The sequence below is a fragment of the Pelophylax lessonae genome (assembly GCF_965119305.1).
Source record: "Pelophylax lessonae genome assembly, chromosome: 3".
NCBI lineage: Eukaryota > Metazoa > Chordata > Amphibia > Anura > Ranidae > Pelophylax > Pelophylax lessonae.
This window is the reverse complement of record NC_138770.1, coordinates 671,674,578-671,694,929: the sequence shown is the minus strand read 5'-3', so window position 1 is coordinate 671,694,929 and position 20,352 is coordinate 671,674,578. Positions and strand designations below refer to the sequence as shown.

At 46.4% G+C, this 20,352-nt stretch overlaps 1 protein-coding gene across 1 annotated transcript in view; it reads left to right on the top strand.

The window, feature by feature from the left end:
* Positions 1 to 20,352, top strand: part of NFKBIE (NFKB inhibitor epsilon) — a 59,684-nt gene that overhangs the window by 25,004 nt on the left and 14,328 nt on the right. The window contains exon 3 of the mRNA XM_082251654.1: positions 14,022 to 14,124. Coding sequence (XP_082107780.1) covers positions 14,022 to 14,124 — 103 coding nt within the window. The remainder of the gene's footprint in view (positions 1 to 14,021; positions 14,125 to 20,352) is intronic.

The following is a 20,352-nucleotide window of genomic DNA, read 5'->3' as shown; positions in this document are numbered from 1 at the left end:
TGCAATACGCAGGGGGTGTCAATTAAAAGGTAACGACACCCCCAGTTGCAATCGCATATGGCAGTGCGATCTGCAAGTTCGCACAGAATCGGATCGCACAAGTGTGAACCACTATGCGATCCGATTCTGTTGCGAATAAATAAATGCCTCATGTGCGTGTTTGGTACGAATTCAGCCATACAAAGTGTATGGCTGAAATTCGCACGCACATGAGATCGCATTTAATTTTAGGAGCAGTGCACTCCAAATTACATGCGATCTCCACATCCGCACAAATGTGAACCTGCTAAACAGGGAAATGATACATTGTAAAACATTGTGTTTTTATAGTTATCTAGCAGCCTTAACAATGTTGATAAACATTAGCTGGAGGCTCCTCCTTATATTTTTACGATTAATCGTGCGGCTCTAATGTGTGTGTGTGTGTGTGTTTGTATATATATGTATGTGCGTGTGTGTGTGTGTGTATATATATATATATATATAATATATCTATATCTCCCTATCACAGAATCTCACAAAAGTGAGTACACCCCTCACATTTATGTAAATATTTTATTCTATCTTTTCATGTGACAACACTGAAGAAATGACACTTTGCTACAATGTAAAGTAGTGAGTGTACAGCTTGTACCTTGCTTCTGCTTACCCATCTGTCAAGATCCACCAGCACCTCCAGAGAACCATTGCCTGTGACCACCTTCCCTTGAGGTGGGTGTCCTCGCATCAGGTTTCATCAGGCAGCTTCACCTGCAGGCAATCCGTGCACCTTTGGGCATAGCACCCTCTGTCACCACCTTCAGAGGTTCTCTGCATTTACCCGCAAGGGGAGCCACTCCTCACCTCAGCCTCCAGTCAGGTTCGTGACAGAGAGCAAGAACACCAAATTTAAACACATCTGTTCCCCATTCACACCTGAGACCTTGTAACACTAACGAGTCACATGACACCGGGGAGGGAAAATGGCTAATTGGGCCCAATTTGGACATTGTCACTTAGGGGTGTACTCACTTTTGTTGCCAGTGGTTTAGACATTAATGGCTGTGTGTTGAGTTATTTTGAGGGGACAGCAAATTTACACTGTTATACAAGCTGTACACTCACTACTTTACATTGTAGCAAAGTGTCATTTCTTCAGTGTTGTCACATGAAAAGATAGAATAAAATATTTACAAAAAATGTGAGGGGTGTACTTACTTTTATGAGATACTGTGTGTGTGTATGTGTGTATATATATATAATGTATATGTGTGTAATTCCTGGGGGGCCATGCAACCAAAATTTTCGGCCTAAAACAAGTCATATATGCCGAAAATGACTCGCACGTGACCAGCTGCGGCTGGATCCCGAGACCTGCCACTTGTACCTCCTCGCCCGCCCTGTGCTAGAATCGCCTGGCGTCCAGCAACCAGTGACATCACGGTCCCAAGAGGAAAGTGAGGCAGAGAAGAGGACCCAGCACTTGGAGCGGAGGAGGATCTTCCTCCTCCACGCCTATGATGTGATAGGAAATTAATAGGAAAAACTATTTTAAAATCATTTGGGGGAAAAAAAGTCATTTTCAGTTTTTGCCCAAGGGCATCCTGAATTTTCGGTTTCTGTTTCGGCCCAGACATTTCATTTTGGTGCATCCTTAAAGTCTGTAATGGGGGGACAGATCAGCTGCAGGGATACCAAAGGGAAGTCATTTGTCTATCCTCCCCAACTAATGAAGTGGAGTTTCCTTTCACAACACATATTCCCCATTTCCTATGATATCATACTTGGAATGGGGGTTCAGCGCTGTCATTGTTTAGAAACGCTTCCCTCTGGGTGATCCATGTACATTGCAGGGATATTAATTCAATTTTGTTGCGGTACCTAGCTGTTTCTGCTGTTGTCTGCAGAGTGAATCAGAATGGGAATGACTTTTGAAGAATTAAAGTGGAAAAGTGGATCTTCACCTTCTATGTGAAGTCCGTTTCCCCCTCCTGCCACCTTTCCACCCCCTCCTTCCACCTTTCCACCCCTCTATGTGAATAGGGCATTGTTGGGCTACAACCATGATCCCAGTATCAAAACTTGCAGGAGACAATGGGCTTTCCTGTAAAAGTGATCCAAATGGTTCCTACAGGTCATGGTTTGTTATTGTCCAAACTGTTCCTGGCTTGTAGAGGATCTGATCAAACTGATCTGTTTTATCATATAAAACAGGAAAAAATCTGCGCTAGGTCAAGCAAAAAGAACGAAACGGTAAGCAGCCACCTAACCAGCTGTAAATGATCAATATAAATAAGAAGCGGCACTAAATCCTAATACGGCAATCATGAATAATCATATGGTAAATAATGTTGCATGAAAACTAAACATGCAGTGAATAAAAATTATGAGCAAAATAGATCATTAAAAAAAAAAAAAATCATGTAAAAGTGATAATGAAATGGGTGCTAAATCCAGTGTTAGGTGAACCAATAAAGTCCTTTCAATAAAAAGTCCTTTTCAATATTGAACAAGTGTCCATAAAGTGCAAAAAAGTGTATAAGTAACGTTGATTGATGAAATCCACCAACACTTAGCATACGCTTCCTACCAGATAGCATGGACTGTAAATTATAATGGTCATAAAAGCACAAAGTTACCCTTGAATCTGAGATAGGCGGTGGCCGCTCAGCAGCAACTCCAAATGGATCTGGAATATAAAAAAAAAAATGAACAAGCATATTGAAGCCTGGCAACATTTTAAGTGCTTTTATATAAGATGTACACAGGCACAAACGAGTCAAAAACCAACAGACTGTCAGCTCATGAGAAAGGATGCCTTGAGTATTGGCTAAGCAAGCGTGAGGTCCTCGGTAATAGCCAAATCTGATACGTTTCGTCATCGGTGACTTTTTCCCAGGGGCAGGCTGAACATCGGATACTACCACGCTTCATTGAAATAGTATCTGACATTCAGCCTGCCCCTCAGAAGACGTCACCAATGACGAAACGCATCCTAAGTGCTGTTACTGAAGACATCACGCTTGCTTAGCCATTACGGCATTCGTTTATCAAGCAGGATGCCTTCAGTTACAGCGCTTAAGACACGTTTCGTCATTGGTGACGTCTTCCCAGGGGCAGGCCAAATGTCAGATCTATTTATTTCAATGGAACGTGGTATCTGACGTTCGGCCTGCCCCTGGGAAGACGTCACTGATGACGAAACACGTCAGAATTGGCTGTTACTGAAGACCACCTGCTTGTTTAGCCATTACTCAGGGAATCCTTTTCTCATGAGCTGACAGTCTGCTGGTTTTTGACTCATTTGTGCCTGTTTACAACTAATCGAAGGTACTTGTATATTTTAAATAAAAGGGCTTAAATGTTAGCATGCTTCACTATGCTTGTTGTTGTTTTTTTTTTTTTTTTTTGTTTTTTTTTTTATTCCCGATCCGTTTGGAGCTGCTGCTGAGCAGCCACCGCCTATCTCAGATTCTGGGTTATTTTGTGCTTTTATGACCATTCTAATTGTTGGTCCATGCTATCTGGTAGGAAGTGTATGCTAATTGTTGGTGATGTTTTGCTCATAATTTATTCACTGCATGTTTTCATGCCACATTATTTACCATATGATTAGTCATGATTGCACTATTAGGATTTAGTGTCGCTTATTTATATTCCTTCTGTTTTATCGGATGCTTTTGAGGGCAGAAGAGAGATCCTGGGTAAAATGGACCCCAGATCTCTCGGTAAAGAGTACCTGCCACTGCCCATGCTATCGCTCCCAAGAGTCCAGACTTTCGGTTAATGTACTGGGACTCAGCGCGATCAGACTTTCTGGATCTTTGGACAATTCGTCTTCAGGGGTGTCTGGTACAAATTCAATCACCAAGGGGGTACAATAAGTGTCCTGGCGGCTCGGGAAGTAGCCGGCATTCTAAGGTGGGCAGACCGATTTCGTTCCAGCCCTCTCTGCTGTACATATTCCAAGGAAGGTACACAGGTTTGTGGCACTGTCTCGGGATTCTCTAGCCGACGCTACAGACGCATTCTAGTGGCTCCGGACTGGCCTCCCTGGTCTTGGTACGCCGATCTGATACAGCTGGTCGCCTATGCTCCTTGAAGAATTCCTCTCAGGGAAGGTCTGCTGTCCCAAGGGTCAATCTTCCATCCTGCTTTTAGTTTCTGGCTTTAACAGCTTGGTTGTTTTGAAAGTCATGTGCTGAAGGATAGGGGTTTGTCCAAATCGTTGATTCCTACGCTGTTAAAGCTATAAAATCTACCTCTAGGAAGATCTACCATTGTACTTGGAAGAAGTACATTTGCGTGGTTTGAGTCTCTTGGGGTTCCCCCTTTTCCTCCGAGGGAGTTTGACACTTGGCTCCTCCAGTGCAGTCTCCATTGCCGCCATGGGATCTCAATTTGGTTGTCTGTTCTCCAGAATCCTCCCTTTGAAAATATTCGGGAGGTTTCCCTGCTTAACCACTTTAATACAGGGCACTTCCCTCCCTTCCTGCCCAGGCAAATTTTCCCCTTTTAGCGCTGTTTTTTTGAATGACAATTAATTGTGCGGTCATGCAACACTGTACCTACACCAAATTTATGTCATTTTCCCCCCACAAATAGAGCTTTCTTTTGGTGGTATTTGATCACCTCTGGGTTTTTTTCGTTTTTGCTAAACAAATAAAAAAAGACCGAAAAGTTTGAAAAAAAAAAAAAAAAAGTTTTTTTGTTTGTTATACAATTTTGTAAATAAGTTTTTTCCGGCACTGATGGGGTGGCACTGCTGGGCACCGATAGGCGGCACTGATGGGCACTGATGGACGGCACTGGTGGGCACTGATGGGCACTGATAGGCAGCACCGGTGGGCAATAATGGGCACTGGTGGGCGACACTAAAGGATGGCAATGATGGGCACTTGTGGGCAGCACTGATAGGGAGGGCACTGATGGGGAGGGCAATGGGGGGCTCCCTGAGCCCTGATTGCCATCCCTGGTGGCCATAGTGGGCATCCCTGGGGTCATAGTGGGCATCCCTGGTGGATCTAGTGGCACCCCCCCCCCCCCCCCCCGAGGGTCTGCACTGGTAATCAATGATCTGATTACCAGTGCCGACCCCCCCCCCCCCCTGTCAGGGGAGCCGCCGATCGGCGCTCCTTTACTCGTGCCTGTCAGGCACGAACTAAGGAAAGCCGATCAACGGCTGTTCCTATTTACTATGTGACCAGCCGTGATTGGACACGGCTGGTCACATGGTAAAGAACCTCCGTCAGAGGCTCTTTACTGAGATCGGAGATGCAGGGTATCAGACTGACACCTCGCATCACCGATCGCCGCGGGCGCCCAGAGCTGTGTTATCCTGCCGCCGTCATATGACGTCCGGTCAGGATAACACAACCACATTCCCGCCGTCATTTGTCTATAGGGCGGGTGGGAAGTGGTTAAGTTTTCCCAGAAAGTGGCCTTTTTGGTGGCTGTTACTGCTGCGCGCAGGGTGTCGGAGATGGTGGCGTTGGCTTGTCGTTCACCTTACCTGGTGGTTCACTGAGATGAGGTGATTCTTCGTCCCTGTCTGTTCCTTCCAAAGGTCGTCTCTGATTTCCATTTGAATAAAGACATTATGTTGCCTTTCCTATGTCCCAGGCTTAAACATTCTAAGGAAATTGCCTTGCATTCCCTGGATGTGGTTTGGCCAATCGGGGTGTAGCTGGAAGCTACGGAGTCTTTTAGGAAGTCAGACTCTATTTGTACTCGCGTATGGACCTCGGAAAGTGTTGGCCGCTTCTGCTGTGACCTTTTTCCAGATGGATCAGACAGTGATTCAGGCCTATTTAATTAGGGGTCAGTTTCTTCCTTTCCCTGTTTAGCTGCACTCTACTAGGGCGCTTAGTGCCCCCTGGGCCTTCCGTTATCAGGTATCAGTGTTGCAGGTTTGCAAGGCAGCCACCTGGTTGTCTGTGCATACTTCCACAGTTTTATATGGTGGATGTGTTTGCATCTGCGGATGCTGCTTTTGGCCGCAAGTTTTTGCACGCTGCTGTTTTAGAGGACCTGGTCCTCTTTTGAGGGTGTATTGTTTTCAGGTGAGCTCCAGTTGTTTCGGGTTGAGCTCCATGTTACCTGGTTGGCTACAGTTTAGCCTTGCTGCTGCTTTCTTTTTTTTTTTTTTTTTTTTGCTGTTCCCTCCCCTCATGTTTTGACACTGCTTTGGCACATCCCAATGGTCCCGAAAGATAAGGAGCTGTGTCCCTCAATGAACGAAAGATCAAAAGGGATTTTTGACTTACTGTAAAATCTATATCTCTGATGTTCATTGACGGACACAGCATCCACCCCTCTGTGGAGTTGACTTTTTTCTAACACTAACAAAACTGAGTGCCTATAGTTGAGAGTGGGAGTTTACTACTCCCTGGGACTGCCCCATAGGCATAGTCAAGCTTTTTCCTGCCTAGTGTCCTACTCCTGTAGGGGCAGTATAACCAATTTGTCAAGAAGATTAGGAGCTGTGTCCATCAATGAAAATCAGAGAAATGGATTTTACGGTAAGTCAAAAAAATCAAATTTTCAGGGGTTGGGCTTGGCCCTTTAGTTCAACTTTTAGGGCGTCGGCATACCAAGACATTTTGGACAATTTCATGCTCCCAACTTTGTGGGAACAGTTTGAGCATGGCCTGTTGTTCCACACGACTACGCACCAGTGCACAAAGCAAGGTCCATAAAGACATGGGAGAGCAAGTTTTGGGTGGAGGAACTTGACTGGCCTGCACAGAGTCCTGACCTCAACCCAATAGAACACCTTTGGGATGAATTGGAGCAGAGACTGTGAGCCCGGCGTTCTCATTCAACATTAGTGCCTGACCTCATAAATGTGCTTCTAGCACAACGTTTCTCAACTCCGGTCCTCAGGGCACACTAACAGGCCAGGTTTGCAAGAAAACTGAAATACATCACAGGTGATCTCATTTGCTGCTCAGTGATTGCAGTATTCTAGTCTGCATCTCCCCAAGGCAATACTTAAAATCTGGCCTGTTAGTGTGCCTTGAGGCCCGGAGTTGAGAAACACTGTTCTAGCAGAATGGTGAAACATTCCCATAGACACTCCTAAACCTTAAAAAGACAGCCTTCCCAGAGGAGTTGAAGGTTTTATAGCTGCAAAGGGTGGGCCAACTCAATATTGAACCCTACGGACTAAGACTGGGATGCTGTTTTGTGTGTGTGTGTATGTATGTACAGTGCCTTGCGAAAGTATTCGGCCCCCTTGAACTTGTCAACCTTTTGCCACATTTCAGGCTTCAAACATAAAGATGTAAAACTGTAATTTTTTTGTGAAGAATCAACAACAAGTGGGACACAATCATGAAGTGGAACGAAATTTATTGGATATTTCAAACTTTTTTAACAAATAAAAAACTGAAAAATTGGGCGTGCAAAATTATTCATTCATTTGTTATACTTTGTAGCGCCATCCTTTTGCTGCGATTACAGCTGTAAGTCGCTTGGGGTATGTCTCTATCAGTTTTGCACATCGAGAGACTGAAATTTTTGCCCATTCCTCCTTGCAAAACAACTCAAGCTCAGTGAGGTTGGATGGAGAGCGTTTGTGAACAGCAGTTTTCAGTTCTTTCCACAGATTCTCGATTGGATTCAGGTCTGGACTTTGACTTGGCCATTCTAACACCTGGATATGTTTATTTGTGAACCATTCTATTGTAGATTTTGCTTTATGTTTTGGATCATTGTCTTGTTGGAAGACAAATCTCCGTCCCAGTCTCAGGTCTTTGCAGACTCCTCCATCAGGTTTTCATCCAGAATGGTCCTGTATTTGGCTCCATCCATCTTCCCATCAATTTTAACCATCTTCCCTGTCCCTGCTGAAGAAAAGCAGGCCCAAACCATGATGCTGCCACCACCATGTTTGACAGTGGGGATGGTGTGTTCAGGGTGATGAGCTGTGTTGCTTTTACGCCAAACATAACGTTTTGCATTGTTGCCAAAAAGTTTGATTTTGGTTTCATCTGACCAGAGCACCTTCTTCCACATGTTTGGTGTCTCCCAGGTGGCTTGTGGCAAACTTTAAACGACACTTTTTATGGATATCTTTAACCACTTTACCCCCAGCCCTATTTCGGACACTTTTTGTTCACAAGTTAAAATCAGTATTTTTTCCTAGAAAACTACTTAGAACCCCAAACATATATATTATATATATATATATAAGACTCTGGAGAATAAAATGTCGGTCATTGCAAAAAATTTTGTCACGCGGTATTTGCGCAGCGGTCTTTAAAACGCCATTTTTTTGGAAAAAATTTGAAAAATCACATTTCACTGCATTTAAAAAATACTAAACAGTAAAGTTAGCCCATTTTTTTTGTATATTGTGAAAGATGATGTCACGCCGAGTAAATAGATACCAAACATGTTACGGTTTAAAATTGCACCCCCCCGTGGGATGGCGACAAACTACGGTCAATAGAGATCTCAATCTGCGACGCTTTAAATTTATTTAACGGTTACCAGTTTAGAGTTAGAGTGTAGCTCTTTTTTTTAAATTATTGCCCACGCTCTGGCGATCGCGGCGATACCTCGCATGTGTGGTTTGAACAGCGATTTCATTTGCGGCTCGACTTGCGTATACGTTTTTTTTTTGTGCGTGAGCCAACGGTGACGGGGGCGGCTAAATTTTTTTTTTTTTTCCTATTTATTCTTTTTTTTTTTTTTAACTTTATTACAGTTTTTTTTAAAAAAAAAAAATCTGATCACTTTTATTGCTGTCACAAGCAATGTAAACATCCCTTGTGACACCAATATGTGTGACAGGTACACTTTATGGAGGGATCGAGGGTCTAAAAGACCCCAAACCCCTCCACTACACTTCCTGTATGCAAAACGCAGAAAACGTCATTTTTGCATACTGCCGTTTTTCAAATCTGCCGCCTTTTGCAGCACAGTAACCCGGATGTGACGTCATGGACGCCGCCTCCGGGTTACGTCATCGGAGACCCGATCGATGCCGTTTCCGGCATTCATCGGGACTCCATCCAGCCGGCGGACGCGCCAGCTGGGTGCTCGGGGCTCCCGGTGGGACGGGAGCCCCGAGCAAAGCCGCGGGAGGGGGGGGACGTCCCCTCCCGCCCCCCCCGGGTAACGATCGAGCGGCTCCCGAGCCGCATCGATCGTTACCGACGGAAAGCCGACTGTCGGCTTCAAACAACGGTACCGGGATGATGCCTCTAGCTAGAGGCATCATCCCGGTATAACCACTCAAAGTCAGCCGACGTAGGTCTACGTGGCTGGTCGTTAAGTGGTTAAGAAATGGCTTTCTTCTTGCCACTCTTCCATAAAGGCCAGATTTGTGCAGTATACGACTGATTGTTGTCCTATGGACAGAGTCTCCCACCTCAGCTGTAGATCTCTGCAGTTCATCCAGAGTGATCATGGGCCTCTTGGCTGCATCTCTGATAAGTATTTTCCTTGTATGAGCTGAAAGTTTAGAGGGACGGCCAGGTCTTCGTAGATTTGCAGTGGTCTGAAACTCCTTCCATTTCAGTATTATCGCTTGCACAGTGCTCCTTAGGATGTTTAAAGCTTGGGAAATCTTTTTGTATCCAAATCCGGCTTTAAGCTTCTCCACAACAGTATCTCGGACCTGCCTGGTGTGTTCCTTGTTCTTCATGATGCTCTCTGCGCTTTAAACGGACCTCTGAGACTATCACAGTGCAGGTGCATTTATACGGAGACTTGATTACACACAGGTGGATTCTATTTATCATCATTAGTCATTTAGGTCAACATTGGATCATTCAGAGATCCTCACTGAACTTCTGGAGAGAGTTTGCTGCACTGAAAGTAAAGGGGCTGAATAATTTTGCACGCCCAATTTTTCAGTTTTTTATTTAACAAAGTTTGAAATATCCAATAAATTTCATTCCCCTTCATGATTGTGTCCCACTTGTTGTTTCTTCACAAAAAATTACAGTTTTATATCTTTGTTTGAAGCCTGAAAAGTGTGTATGTATGTATGTGTGTGTGTGTGTGTGTGTGTATGTGTGTGTATATATATATATATATATATATATATATATATATATATATATATATATATATATATATATATATATATATATATATATATATATATATATATATATATATATATATATAATTATAATGTCCCAATACTTTTGGTAATGTATGTGTAGTAGCAAAAATCCAGAGTCCTCTCTGTTAAAGTCAATAACCTCATCAACACTCTGCAATCTGACCAGGATGGCCAGAATGGGGAGATCGGGTGCACCTCCTGGGGGGGGGGGGGGGGGAGTTGGCGAAGAGGACAAACCGAAGAAACTATGGGCAGTGGGAGAAAGGAGGAGGCAAGCAACTGCTTTCATTTTATTCTGTGCCAAGCATTCTCTGATTGGACAAGGTGGAGAGGTGAGGCAGTGACCTGTTGTTCAATCGGAGACTGCTTTACATTTGTTAAGCAAATGCAAGCTGTACTCTGCTGCCCACACCAAGCATCTGACCTCCTGTGTTCAGTAAGCAGCAGGGCAGTCGCTTGGTACCTGACCTGGAAGCTAACGGAAGATCAATAGTAGCTCAGTCTTCAGTGAGAAGAGAGCGGTGACTGTCAGTCACCGCTCTCTGCTCTGCCCCTCAAGCACTCACTGGAGGGTTGGGCTGTGTGGAGGGTGGGAGCATCTGGCTCAGGCTCTTGGAGGCGGAGTCATCTGCTGGTCAGGAATCTGGGTGGATCCCAACATGTCAGAATCCCTACATTGCCTGAAAGGTTTCTGTGACGTCAGCTGACTGTTGGCTTTATCTGGGTCAGAGGAGTGCAGAACTAAGTGCACTCTAAGGACCTACAGAAGAAATGACCAAAAGGACTTTTGGCCATACTTCTTCTTCTTCTTCTTTTTACTGAAATTCCCACCTTGCAGAGTTGTCCCATGGACAGGTGTCCCCATTGGAGGTTTTTCCTCAGTTCTTTCTCTGGTGACAACTGTAAAATTTTGCATCTCATCACTTCCTGTCTGGTGTAAGGCTCCTGCGTTTTACGTATGATGTGGATTTTCAGCTGCAGAAATATTCCACTTCAGTAGTCATGTAGAGAAACGCTGAGACACCATTCCCAACTCTCAATGACTCATCATGTGTGGATGATCTCAATTCAGCAAGTAAATACACACACTCAATAAGATGTTTCCTAGAGTGACTTATGTATATAGTAACACAGTGATGATAGGCTGAAGAGACAGGTTGGGTAGAGATGGTAGATGACAGACACTTGAAAGGAAATGTTCTTGAAAGTAAGATAGTAGCAGATGGGATGCAGATAGGTTTAACAATCATGTATGGTAGCAGATGACAGAGTAGCAGGTGGACATACAAGAGAGATCAACCCAGTGCAAGAACAGGTGGTAGTAGGCTCAAGAGCTAGCAATCTTAGATAATGCAGATGTAGTAATAGTCCTTAGTATGCAGAGCTAGATAGTGTAAGCTTTAGTATAAAGGTTATAGAGGTTTCCCCTGTGGGGTACTTATCACTAATAGCAATGTAGCAGAGGAGAGGTTCGGCAAGAGCAGATAATCCGGTAGCGGGATACAGGGATCAGCGCAGCGTGGTTCCGACAGCGAGGTATGCTTGCAAGCATGTGAGCTTCAAGACAGGTTAGCATCAAGGCACAAAGCAGTTTGAACGAACACATGTGAGTGAGAGCCGGCGATCTAAATAGCCATCCAGTCCGGCGCTCAGTGATGACAGCATCAGTCTTAAAGGTGTATGCGCACCTTACCAAAAGAGAATGGTGGGGCGCATACACTTATGAAAGAGTAATTAGGGTACCCAAAGGTACCAGAACATTACATCTGGGAGACAAATGGAGAGTGAATGAATCTCCCCAGTGGGGGATGTAGACAATAATAAGAACCTAGTGACGATGTGACCCTTCCAAACTCCATCCAAAAAAAGTTTTTTGTATTTTTTTTTTTTTTTTTTTTTTTTTTTTAAAAGATACTGTTAGAACAATAGACTGTATATGGGTAAGGTACATAGAGGGTTGGAACAATAGACTGTATATGGGTAAAGTATATAGAGGGTTGGAACAATAGACTGTATATGGGTAAGGTATATAGAGGGTTGGAACAATAGACTGTATATGGGTAAGGTATATAGAGGGTTGCTGTGGTCAATCGCCACCATCATGCCACAGTTCTGACTATAATGGAGTCCTTTAAACCCAGTGCTTGTCGGTGTGTTGCTCGGGTGGACGGATGAGGCCGGAATGAGGTGTTGGCTGTAGGAACAGCTTGTTCTTCCTGCTAAGTGAGGGAAAGTGAAATGGTAGGAGGATGTGGTAAGGGTGGAAATCCCCAGTGCAGGGCAGTGTGTCAGTCTGTGTGGGGGGAGGGAGCTGTTCTCCCGTCACAAGGAAGTAAGAAAATCCCCGTTACAGACCGCATGCTGCAATCTTTGACCTGCTGCAGCGACTCCCAGAGCCCCATGACTGCAACCTGTGTACTTCATCTTGCACCGTGTGCTACTTTTATACTCCCTCCTAGTATTACTGCACTGTGTGCTCCTTATATACTCCCTCCTAGTGTTACTGTACTGTGTGCTCCTTATATACTCCATCCTAGTGTTACTGCACTGTGTGCTCCTTATATATGCCATCCTAGTGTTACTGCACTGTGTGCTCCTTATATACGCCATCCTAGTGTTGCTGCACTGTGTGCTCCTTATATACGCCATCCTAGTATTACTGTGTATTACTCCAGATGCTCAGGCCTCGTGTTGTTGGTTTCAGTCCCTACGCACTGTCCGGTCAGGACATGACCTCTGCAGTGTCAATGCACTCACACCATGCTCCTAACCCCCCCTCTGTGTCGCTGCGCTGTGCACTCACAACATCCTCCTAACCCGTCCCCAACCCTGCAGTGTCCCTGCACTGTGTGCTCACAACATGCTCCTATGCCCCCTCCCAGTGTAGCTGCGCTATGCACTCGCAACACGCTCCTAACCCCCCTCCCAGTGTCGCTGTGCTGTGCACTCGCAACACGCTCCTAACCCCCCCTTCCAGTGCTGCTGCGCTGTGCACTCGCAACATGCTCCTAACCCCTCCCCTTCCAGTGTTGCTGTGCGCTCACAACATGCTCCTAACCCCCCCTCCCAGTGTCGCTGCACTGTGTGCTCACAACATGCTTCTAACCCCCCCCCCCCCCAGTGTCGCTGCACTGTGCGCTCACAACATGCTCCTAACCCCCCCTCCCAGTGTCACTGCACTGTGCGCTCACAACACGCTCCTAACCCCCCTCCCAGTGTTGCTGTGCTGTGCACTCACAACATGCTCCTATGCCTCCTTCCAGTGTCGCTGTGCTGTGCACTCGCAACACACTCCTAACCCCCCCTCTGTGTCACTGCACTGCACTCACAACACGCTCCTAACCCCTCCCCTTCCAGTGTTGCTGTGCGCTCACAACATGCTCCTAACCCCCCTCTGTGTCACTGCACTGCACTCACAACACGCTCCTAACCCCCCTCCCAGTGTAGCTGTGCTGTGCACTCGCAACATGCTTCTAACCCCCCCTCCCAGTGTCGCTGCACTGTGCACTCATACCATGCTCCTAACCCCTCCCCTTCCAGTGTTGCTGTGCGCTCACAACATGCTCCTAACCCCCCTCCCAGTGTTGCTGCGCTGTGCACTCACAACACGCTCCTAACCTTTACTCCCACAGTGTCGCTGCACTGTGCACTCACAACATGCAACTATGCCTCCTCCCAGTGTCGCTGTGCAGTGCACTCACAACATCCTCCTAACCCATCCCCAACCCTCCCAGTGTCGCTGTGCTGTGTATTTACAGCGTGCTCCTATGTTTACTCCTAGTATTACTACACTGAACTCCTTACATACTCAGGCGCAGTGTTTTTTTGCTATTTGCTAGTCATGTAGTCTGGCCTGGTATTCATACACGGTCACCCGTCTGCTCCTTCTGTACTCTATGCTCTCCCCAGAGTATTTCTGGAATATCAATCATGTAATTCTCTCTCTGCTTGTTTCCTGCAGGCTCTTGCACCTGGCTGTCATCCACAACATCCCTCAGCTGTCTCTCTACTTCATCTCACTGGCCCCCAAAGAACTCCTGGACATCCAGAATGACCTGTACCAGGTAGGTGACCTCCGATGTGACTACTCACCAGTCATGAATCGACCGAGCCAGTGGCGAAGCTAAACATTCTTTCACTTGGGGCAAAGACTCAGATTGGTGATATTTTCACTCCCCCCCCCCCCCCCTTCAAAACCTAATAGAGAAGTTATCCTCCTGGAGGGGGGGGGGGGGGGAGTCTGGTGGCCAGTATGGGTGACTGAATGTGCAGTATGAAGACCTGCACCGTTACCATGTAGGTGAGGCGATATGAAGCCTCACTTCCATAGTGGATTGGGAGCGGGGCGCCTCCAGAAAAGAAGTGGGTTTTTAGTAAGGCCTGCTTCTATGCACTATTCTTCCTTCTTGGAGGAGCACCTAATCTTCCGCGGAGGATGAATGAAGCAATTTCAAGTCTCACCTCTGGTTCGTGCCATCCTAATAGCATCATGGACCCCTGGAAAAAGTAATGCACTGGGGCCCCCTACCAGGGACATGGGGATCTGCAGCGCGCTATGCATGCTGTTGCAAAGAGTGGCCGTGGCTTTATAGTCTGACTAACAAACACAACTAGTGAATTCTCCAAAATAAATTCGCCCCCTGTACACACCCTCCCCACCCTGACCCCTGATGTCTCACATTTGGGAACTGGGGCAGCCTCAGCTGCACTGGAGATGAATAAATAGGATGCGCTGTAAGGCTTCCTGTTAATTTACAAACTGAAGCTTAGTAAACCGTTTACTATGCTTCAGTTATGAATGAACACAGTGAGTAATCGGTACCAATCACTCACTTTGCTCATTAAGAAAAGCAAGGGGCAGGCAAGTATGATATATTTACCTCCCTCACCCCTTTTTCTATGCTCTCCATCTGAAGATCCCCTGTGCCCTGTAGCAGCTAGCGGGATCAAAGGGGGTGGGGGGGGAGAGAGAGAGAGAAAATACATTGCATGACAGGCACACAGAAGGGGCCGGGGCAGCAAAAAAAATCACATGTGAACAGAGCGGGTGATTAGAGCGACTGATGGGGGAAATTACTGGAGCCACGCAGAGGAGTCTAGTAATTTCCCCCACCGGCTGCACTGATTGGTGCTGCCCAGGACACCATGGCCCCCCATGTGCTCCATACTCTTGTTGTTGCTAAGCCACAACAAACTTTATTAGCATTGAACAGGTCGCTTCGACACCCACAAAGGGGTTTGTGTTTAAGGTTTTACATTTTTTTTTTTTTATGGTGTCTTTCCCTGTTTGGCACATTCGCCCGCTCTTTGTCCTGGTGATCGCCGGGCACCCGCGATCGCTCCCCATGGTGATAGAAAGGCGGTCTACTGATGTAAACACGGCAGACCGCTGCTCTGTCAGTGATGAACACGGGGATCCTCCTATTTAGGAGCACAGGTCTGTGTTCATCCAGTGAATACAACCCCCACACAGCACCCCCTAGGCACACATTTAACTCTTTGATCACCCCTGGTGTTAACCCTGTCCCTGCAAATGTCATTAGTACACTAACAGTGAATATTTGTAGCACTGATTAGTGTAGTAAGGTGTCTGATCTTTCTGCTGCAATGTCGCAGTCCTGCTAAAAATCGCTGCCATTACTAGTAAAATAAATAAATAATAATGACATAAATATTTCCCGTAGTTTGTAGACGCAATAACATTTGCGCAAACCAATCAAAATACGCTTATTGGGATTTTTTTGTGTACCAAAAATATGTAGCAGAATACAAATTGGCCTAAAATAATGAAACATTTGTGGGTTTTTTTTTTTTGGGGGGGGGGGGGGGGTTTTGTTTATTTAGCAAAAAGTTTAAAAAAAATTTTTTTTTTTTTCTTTTCAGAATTGTCGCTCCTTTTTGGTATTTTTATAGCACGAAAAATAAAATTTGCAGAGGTGATCAAATACCACCAAAAAGCTCTTTGTGGGGGGGAAAAAAAGGCCATCAACTTCATTTGGATACAGCGCTGCACAACCGCGCAATTGTCAGTTAAAGCAACGCAGTGCCGTATCGCACAAAATGGCCTGGTCATTAAGGGGGTAAAAATCTTCCAGTCCTTTAGTGGTTAAAGCCCCCCTCCCAGGATAAATCTAACATTTTACAAACCTTTCTTCCCACTCCCATGTAATCCATCCTTCGATTTTTTTTTTTTTTTTTCCCCCCCACCCCTTGGGTTGTGAAGCCAGATATATTTGCCTTAGTAACCCCTCAAGGCACCTCGTAGGTTGCCGCTGGTTCCAGGCGGAGAGATCACTGATCCAGCAATGAGATGCTCCCCCTGATATTTCTAGCCCCCTGTGATGGTGTCCTCCTCTTTTGGATACTGAAAGAACCCTGTCACTGGACATCCAATTAGAAGTGTCCATGTAGTGCAGGCTGTGATGTGGACACTTAAAAAAAAAAAAAAAGGACCCTTTCTAGAAAACAAACAGAAGGGGAGAAAGGCTTGGGGCTGCAGCATCATGTGACTGCAGGTTAAGGTAAGTTTAAAAAAAAAAAAAAAAAAACTCCCCTGATCTGGATTGGGGTGACGATGCACGGCCTTACAGGTGATTGGGCTCCGTCCTCCGGGCCTTGATCCCTGCTTTGCAGCCGGCCTTGAGAGAGCCTGGCTCCCTCTTGGAATGTATAGCCCCAGCCCCCTGGCTGTTCAGCTTAGGTTCCTGGACGGTGTCTCCCCTCCGGAGGAAACACCAGAACTGAGGCAGCAAGCTGGCAGGGGGCTTAAATCCAAAGAATTGGGGCGGGGTTTCCTGAGAAGGGAGGAGCCAGGTTCTCTCAAGGTGCCCGTCCTGAAAGACGATTAGGGGAAAAAAGAGGTGGGGATGATTTAGATTTTCTTCTTTCCTGTGTTCAAAACAATCCTGAAGTGGGGCTTTAAAGTGATTTGTAAAGTCTCTTTTGTGTTTGTGTTTTTTTTTTTTTTTTAATATATATTCTATAACAAACATGTCAGAGCCCATTCACACTAGTGCGACTTGTCAGCCTGACAAGTCGCGCTCCCTCGCAGTCCATTGACCGCTACAGTACCCGTTCTAATAGGAGCGACACAAGTCGCTCCGACTTAGAAAAAGGGTCCTGTACTATTTCGGGGCGACTTGCATAGACTTCCATTATGTGAAGTCCCTGCAAGTCGCTCCGAAGTCGTGGTGCACGGGACTGCACAAGTTGCCCCCGAAGTAGTAAGGAGTCGTGTCGCCTCTATGTGAACCGGCTCTCATACTTACCTCCTCTGTGCAGTTGGTTTTGCACAGGGCAGCCTGGATCCTCCTCCTTCTCTGGTCCCTTGTTGCTGTTTCTGGCCCCTCCCTCCTATCGAGTGCCCCCACAGCAAGTGGCTTGCTATGGGAGCAGTCAAGCTGCAGCTCCATGTGTCCATTCAGACACTCAGCTGCCCTTCGCCCCCGTCCCCTCTTTCTCCTGTTTGGCTAACTGACAACCGCGGGAGCCAATGGTGTCACAGCTGTGTCTCAGCCAAACAGGAGGGAGAATCCCGGGGGGCCGAGGGACTTGTTGACATTGCTGAAGAGAGATGGGGCTCAGGTAAGAATTAGGGGGTCCTGGGGAGCCTGCTACAGAAATAAAATGCATTAAGATTAAAAAAAAAAAAAAAAACCTTCTGCCTTTACAACTCCTTTAACCACTTTAAGACCGGAGGATTTTGCTGCCTCAATGACCAGGCCACTTTTTTCAACTTGGCACTGCGTTACTTTAACTGACCATTGCGCGGTCATGCAATGCTTTACCCAAACAAAATTTCTCTATCGCTCATTGACAGACGTAGTCTTCTTGATTCTCAAGAGCTGGGTTATGTTGTCTCCGCAGGAGTAGGACTAGGCAGAAAGACAAAACGTTCTGGCTCCACCTTAGGGGCAGTCCCTGAGGGTATATCCTCCCTCTCTCTGCTACAGGGAATCAGTTTTTTTCTGTCTAGTCAGGAGTAAGGACCTAAGTTCCTTGCTGGGATCTTTTGGTCCTGGCAAGATTTTTTTCTTTAGAAAAAGACATTTTTTAGGTAGTTTTTCTCCAGTGTTTTTCCTGTGAGATCTTCAAGCAAAAACGCCGGACTGGGCGACACTTGTGGTCACCCCAGCCGGCCTACGAGCGCGCGCAGACCATGGCATTGCGCTTGGTCGGCCGCGACACATTCAAGTAAGTATGCGGGGCCGGGCGACGGGCTGGATGTTGAGATCCAGTGGTCACCCCGGTTTCTGCCTACGAGCGCGTGCAGACCAGAGCTCCGCGCTGGGTCGGCCGCGACGGAGTCCCAGTGGAGGGACTGACCTTGCGAGTTAAAAGTCTCGCTTGGACGCCAGGAACCAGAGAGTCGAGGCGTCCGGAGTGGTCCACAACCCCCCACCCCGGTGGAGAGGGTATTGTGAAGAGAGGGTGCCTGTCGGTTCGGTATGGTGAGTAGACGTTCCCTTTTTTTCTTTCCTCGTTATGAGGCAGTATGTATTATGGGCCCCTCCATATATGGTCAGTATATATCTGATACTTATAAGTCCCCCTTGTAATACAGCATGTGTTTGTGGGAAGTGGACTTGGTTTGAGAGCTAACACTCTACCCAGCAGACTGTAACATTACAGCAGACATAGGAGGTATAATCCTACCTTATTTGTAGTGTATCTCCTGTAGATCCATATATCGCCTCTTAGCAGAGATGCAGGTGGATGTGCTGGGAAAACGATTTCGGCGGTCCGCCGCCATTTTGCCGTAGACCAAGTGCATGTATGTCCTCAGGTCACGCCGGCCGCCATGTTTTTGGAGTCTTATGTCTCTTCTATGGGGGCGGCCATGTTTCGTGAGCCCAGCTACCTCGTGGAGAGCTGGGAACGCCGGAAGGCGTACACAGGGGGCGGAGCCACGTCCTTCTACCCGGGAAAAAGCAACAGCTCCTTCCAGTCTGTAAGACGGATGCTGACTGCAGTTGGTTGGAAACTTCACTGCATCGGTTGGTGAGCCTTGGGGGTCCCTCTCTCTCTCTGTGGGATCGAGAAGCAGGTACTCTGAGGGGCGCTATTGCGCTAGGGGGAGACACACAAAAAAAAAAAAAAAAAAAAGTTTTTTTGTTTTTGCTGGCAAAGGTGTCCTGAATTAACATGGACCCTGCCACTCGTGTATCTCCTCCGGATCCCCTCGAGGGGTCTGCAGGATCCTCCAGCACCCCACTGACAATTGAATCATTGTCAGCTATTATGGAAACTTTTGTGTCCCGGGTGGAAGTGGCTTGTCAGGGACAGGGCGCAAGAAAGCGACCCCCGCCTAACCCCTTATTATCTGAAACTTCGGATTCAGAATCTGAGCCTATTTCTGCAGTTGCAGGTACTTCATCTGGGATTGGTGTCTCGGGTACTGTCTCTTCAGACAGTGAGGAGGATGTTTCGGCATCAGCCATAGCCCGAGAGGAAGCGTTGGTAAACGCACTCATTGTATCTGTTCAAGAAACGTTAAGGTTACAGGGTATTCCATCGGAAATAGCTGAAACTGAAATCCCTTTTGGGACTAAAAAACGCATCAAAGTGGCGAAGGTTTTTCCATTGCCCAAATGTTTTGGCAATCCAATCGAAGAAGAATGGCGTCTGCCAAAACGCACTTTTACTATTTCTAAACGCATTAACAGGCGTTATCCGTTTGAGGAAACCCTTATTAAGAAATGGACAGAACCACCTGTGGTGGATTCACCAATTGCTAGATTGAATAAAGCCACGGTTATTCCTCTAGAAGACGCTCCGTCTTTTAAAGATCCAGTGGATCGCAAGATAGAAGCTATGTCTCGCACCATGTTTTCCTTGATTGGATCAGCTTTCAGACCTATAATTGCTATTGGTCTGGTTTCGCAGGCTGTAACTGAATGGACCAAGTGGTTACGCCGGGACTTAGAAGAGGTCCCTCAGGCGGTATCAGATTTGTTGGCACAAATGATACAGGGGTTACAGTTTGTATGTGATGCGGCGTTAGACGCCACTCCATTATTGGCGCGAGCATCAGTCTCAGCAGTGGTTCTCAGGCGTACACTGTGGCTAAAAGGTTGGTTAGCCGACCAAGGTTCCAAAAAAGCATTGGCTAATATCCCCTTTTTAGGAGAGCGTCTATTTGGAGCCAACTTAGATGAGATCATTAAGGATCTCACGGGTGGAAAGAGCACCTTTTTACCGCAAAATTTTAAAGGTAAAGGAACTCGTCAAAGACGAGGGCCTTCTTTTTCTGCTCACAAGAGGTTTTTTCGTCCCGCGGGTGAAAATATTAA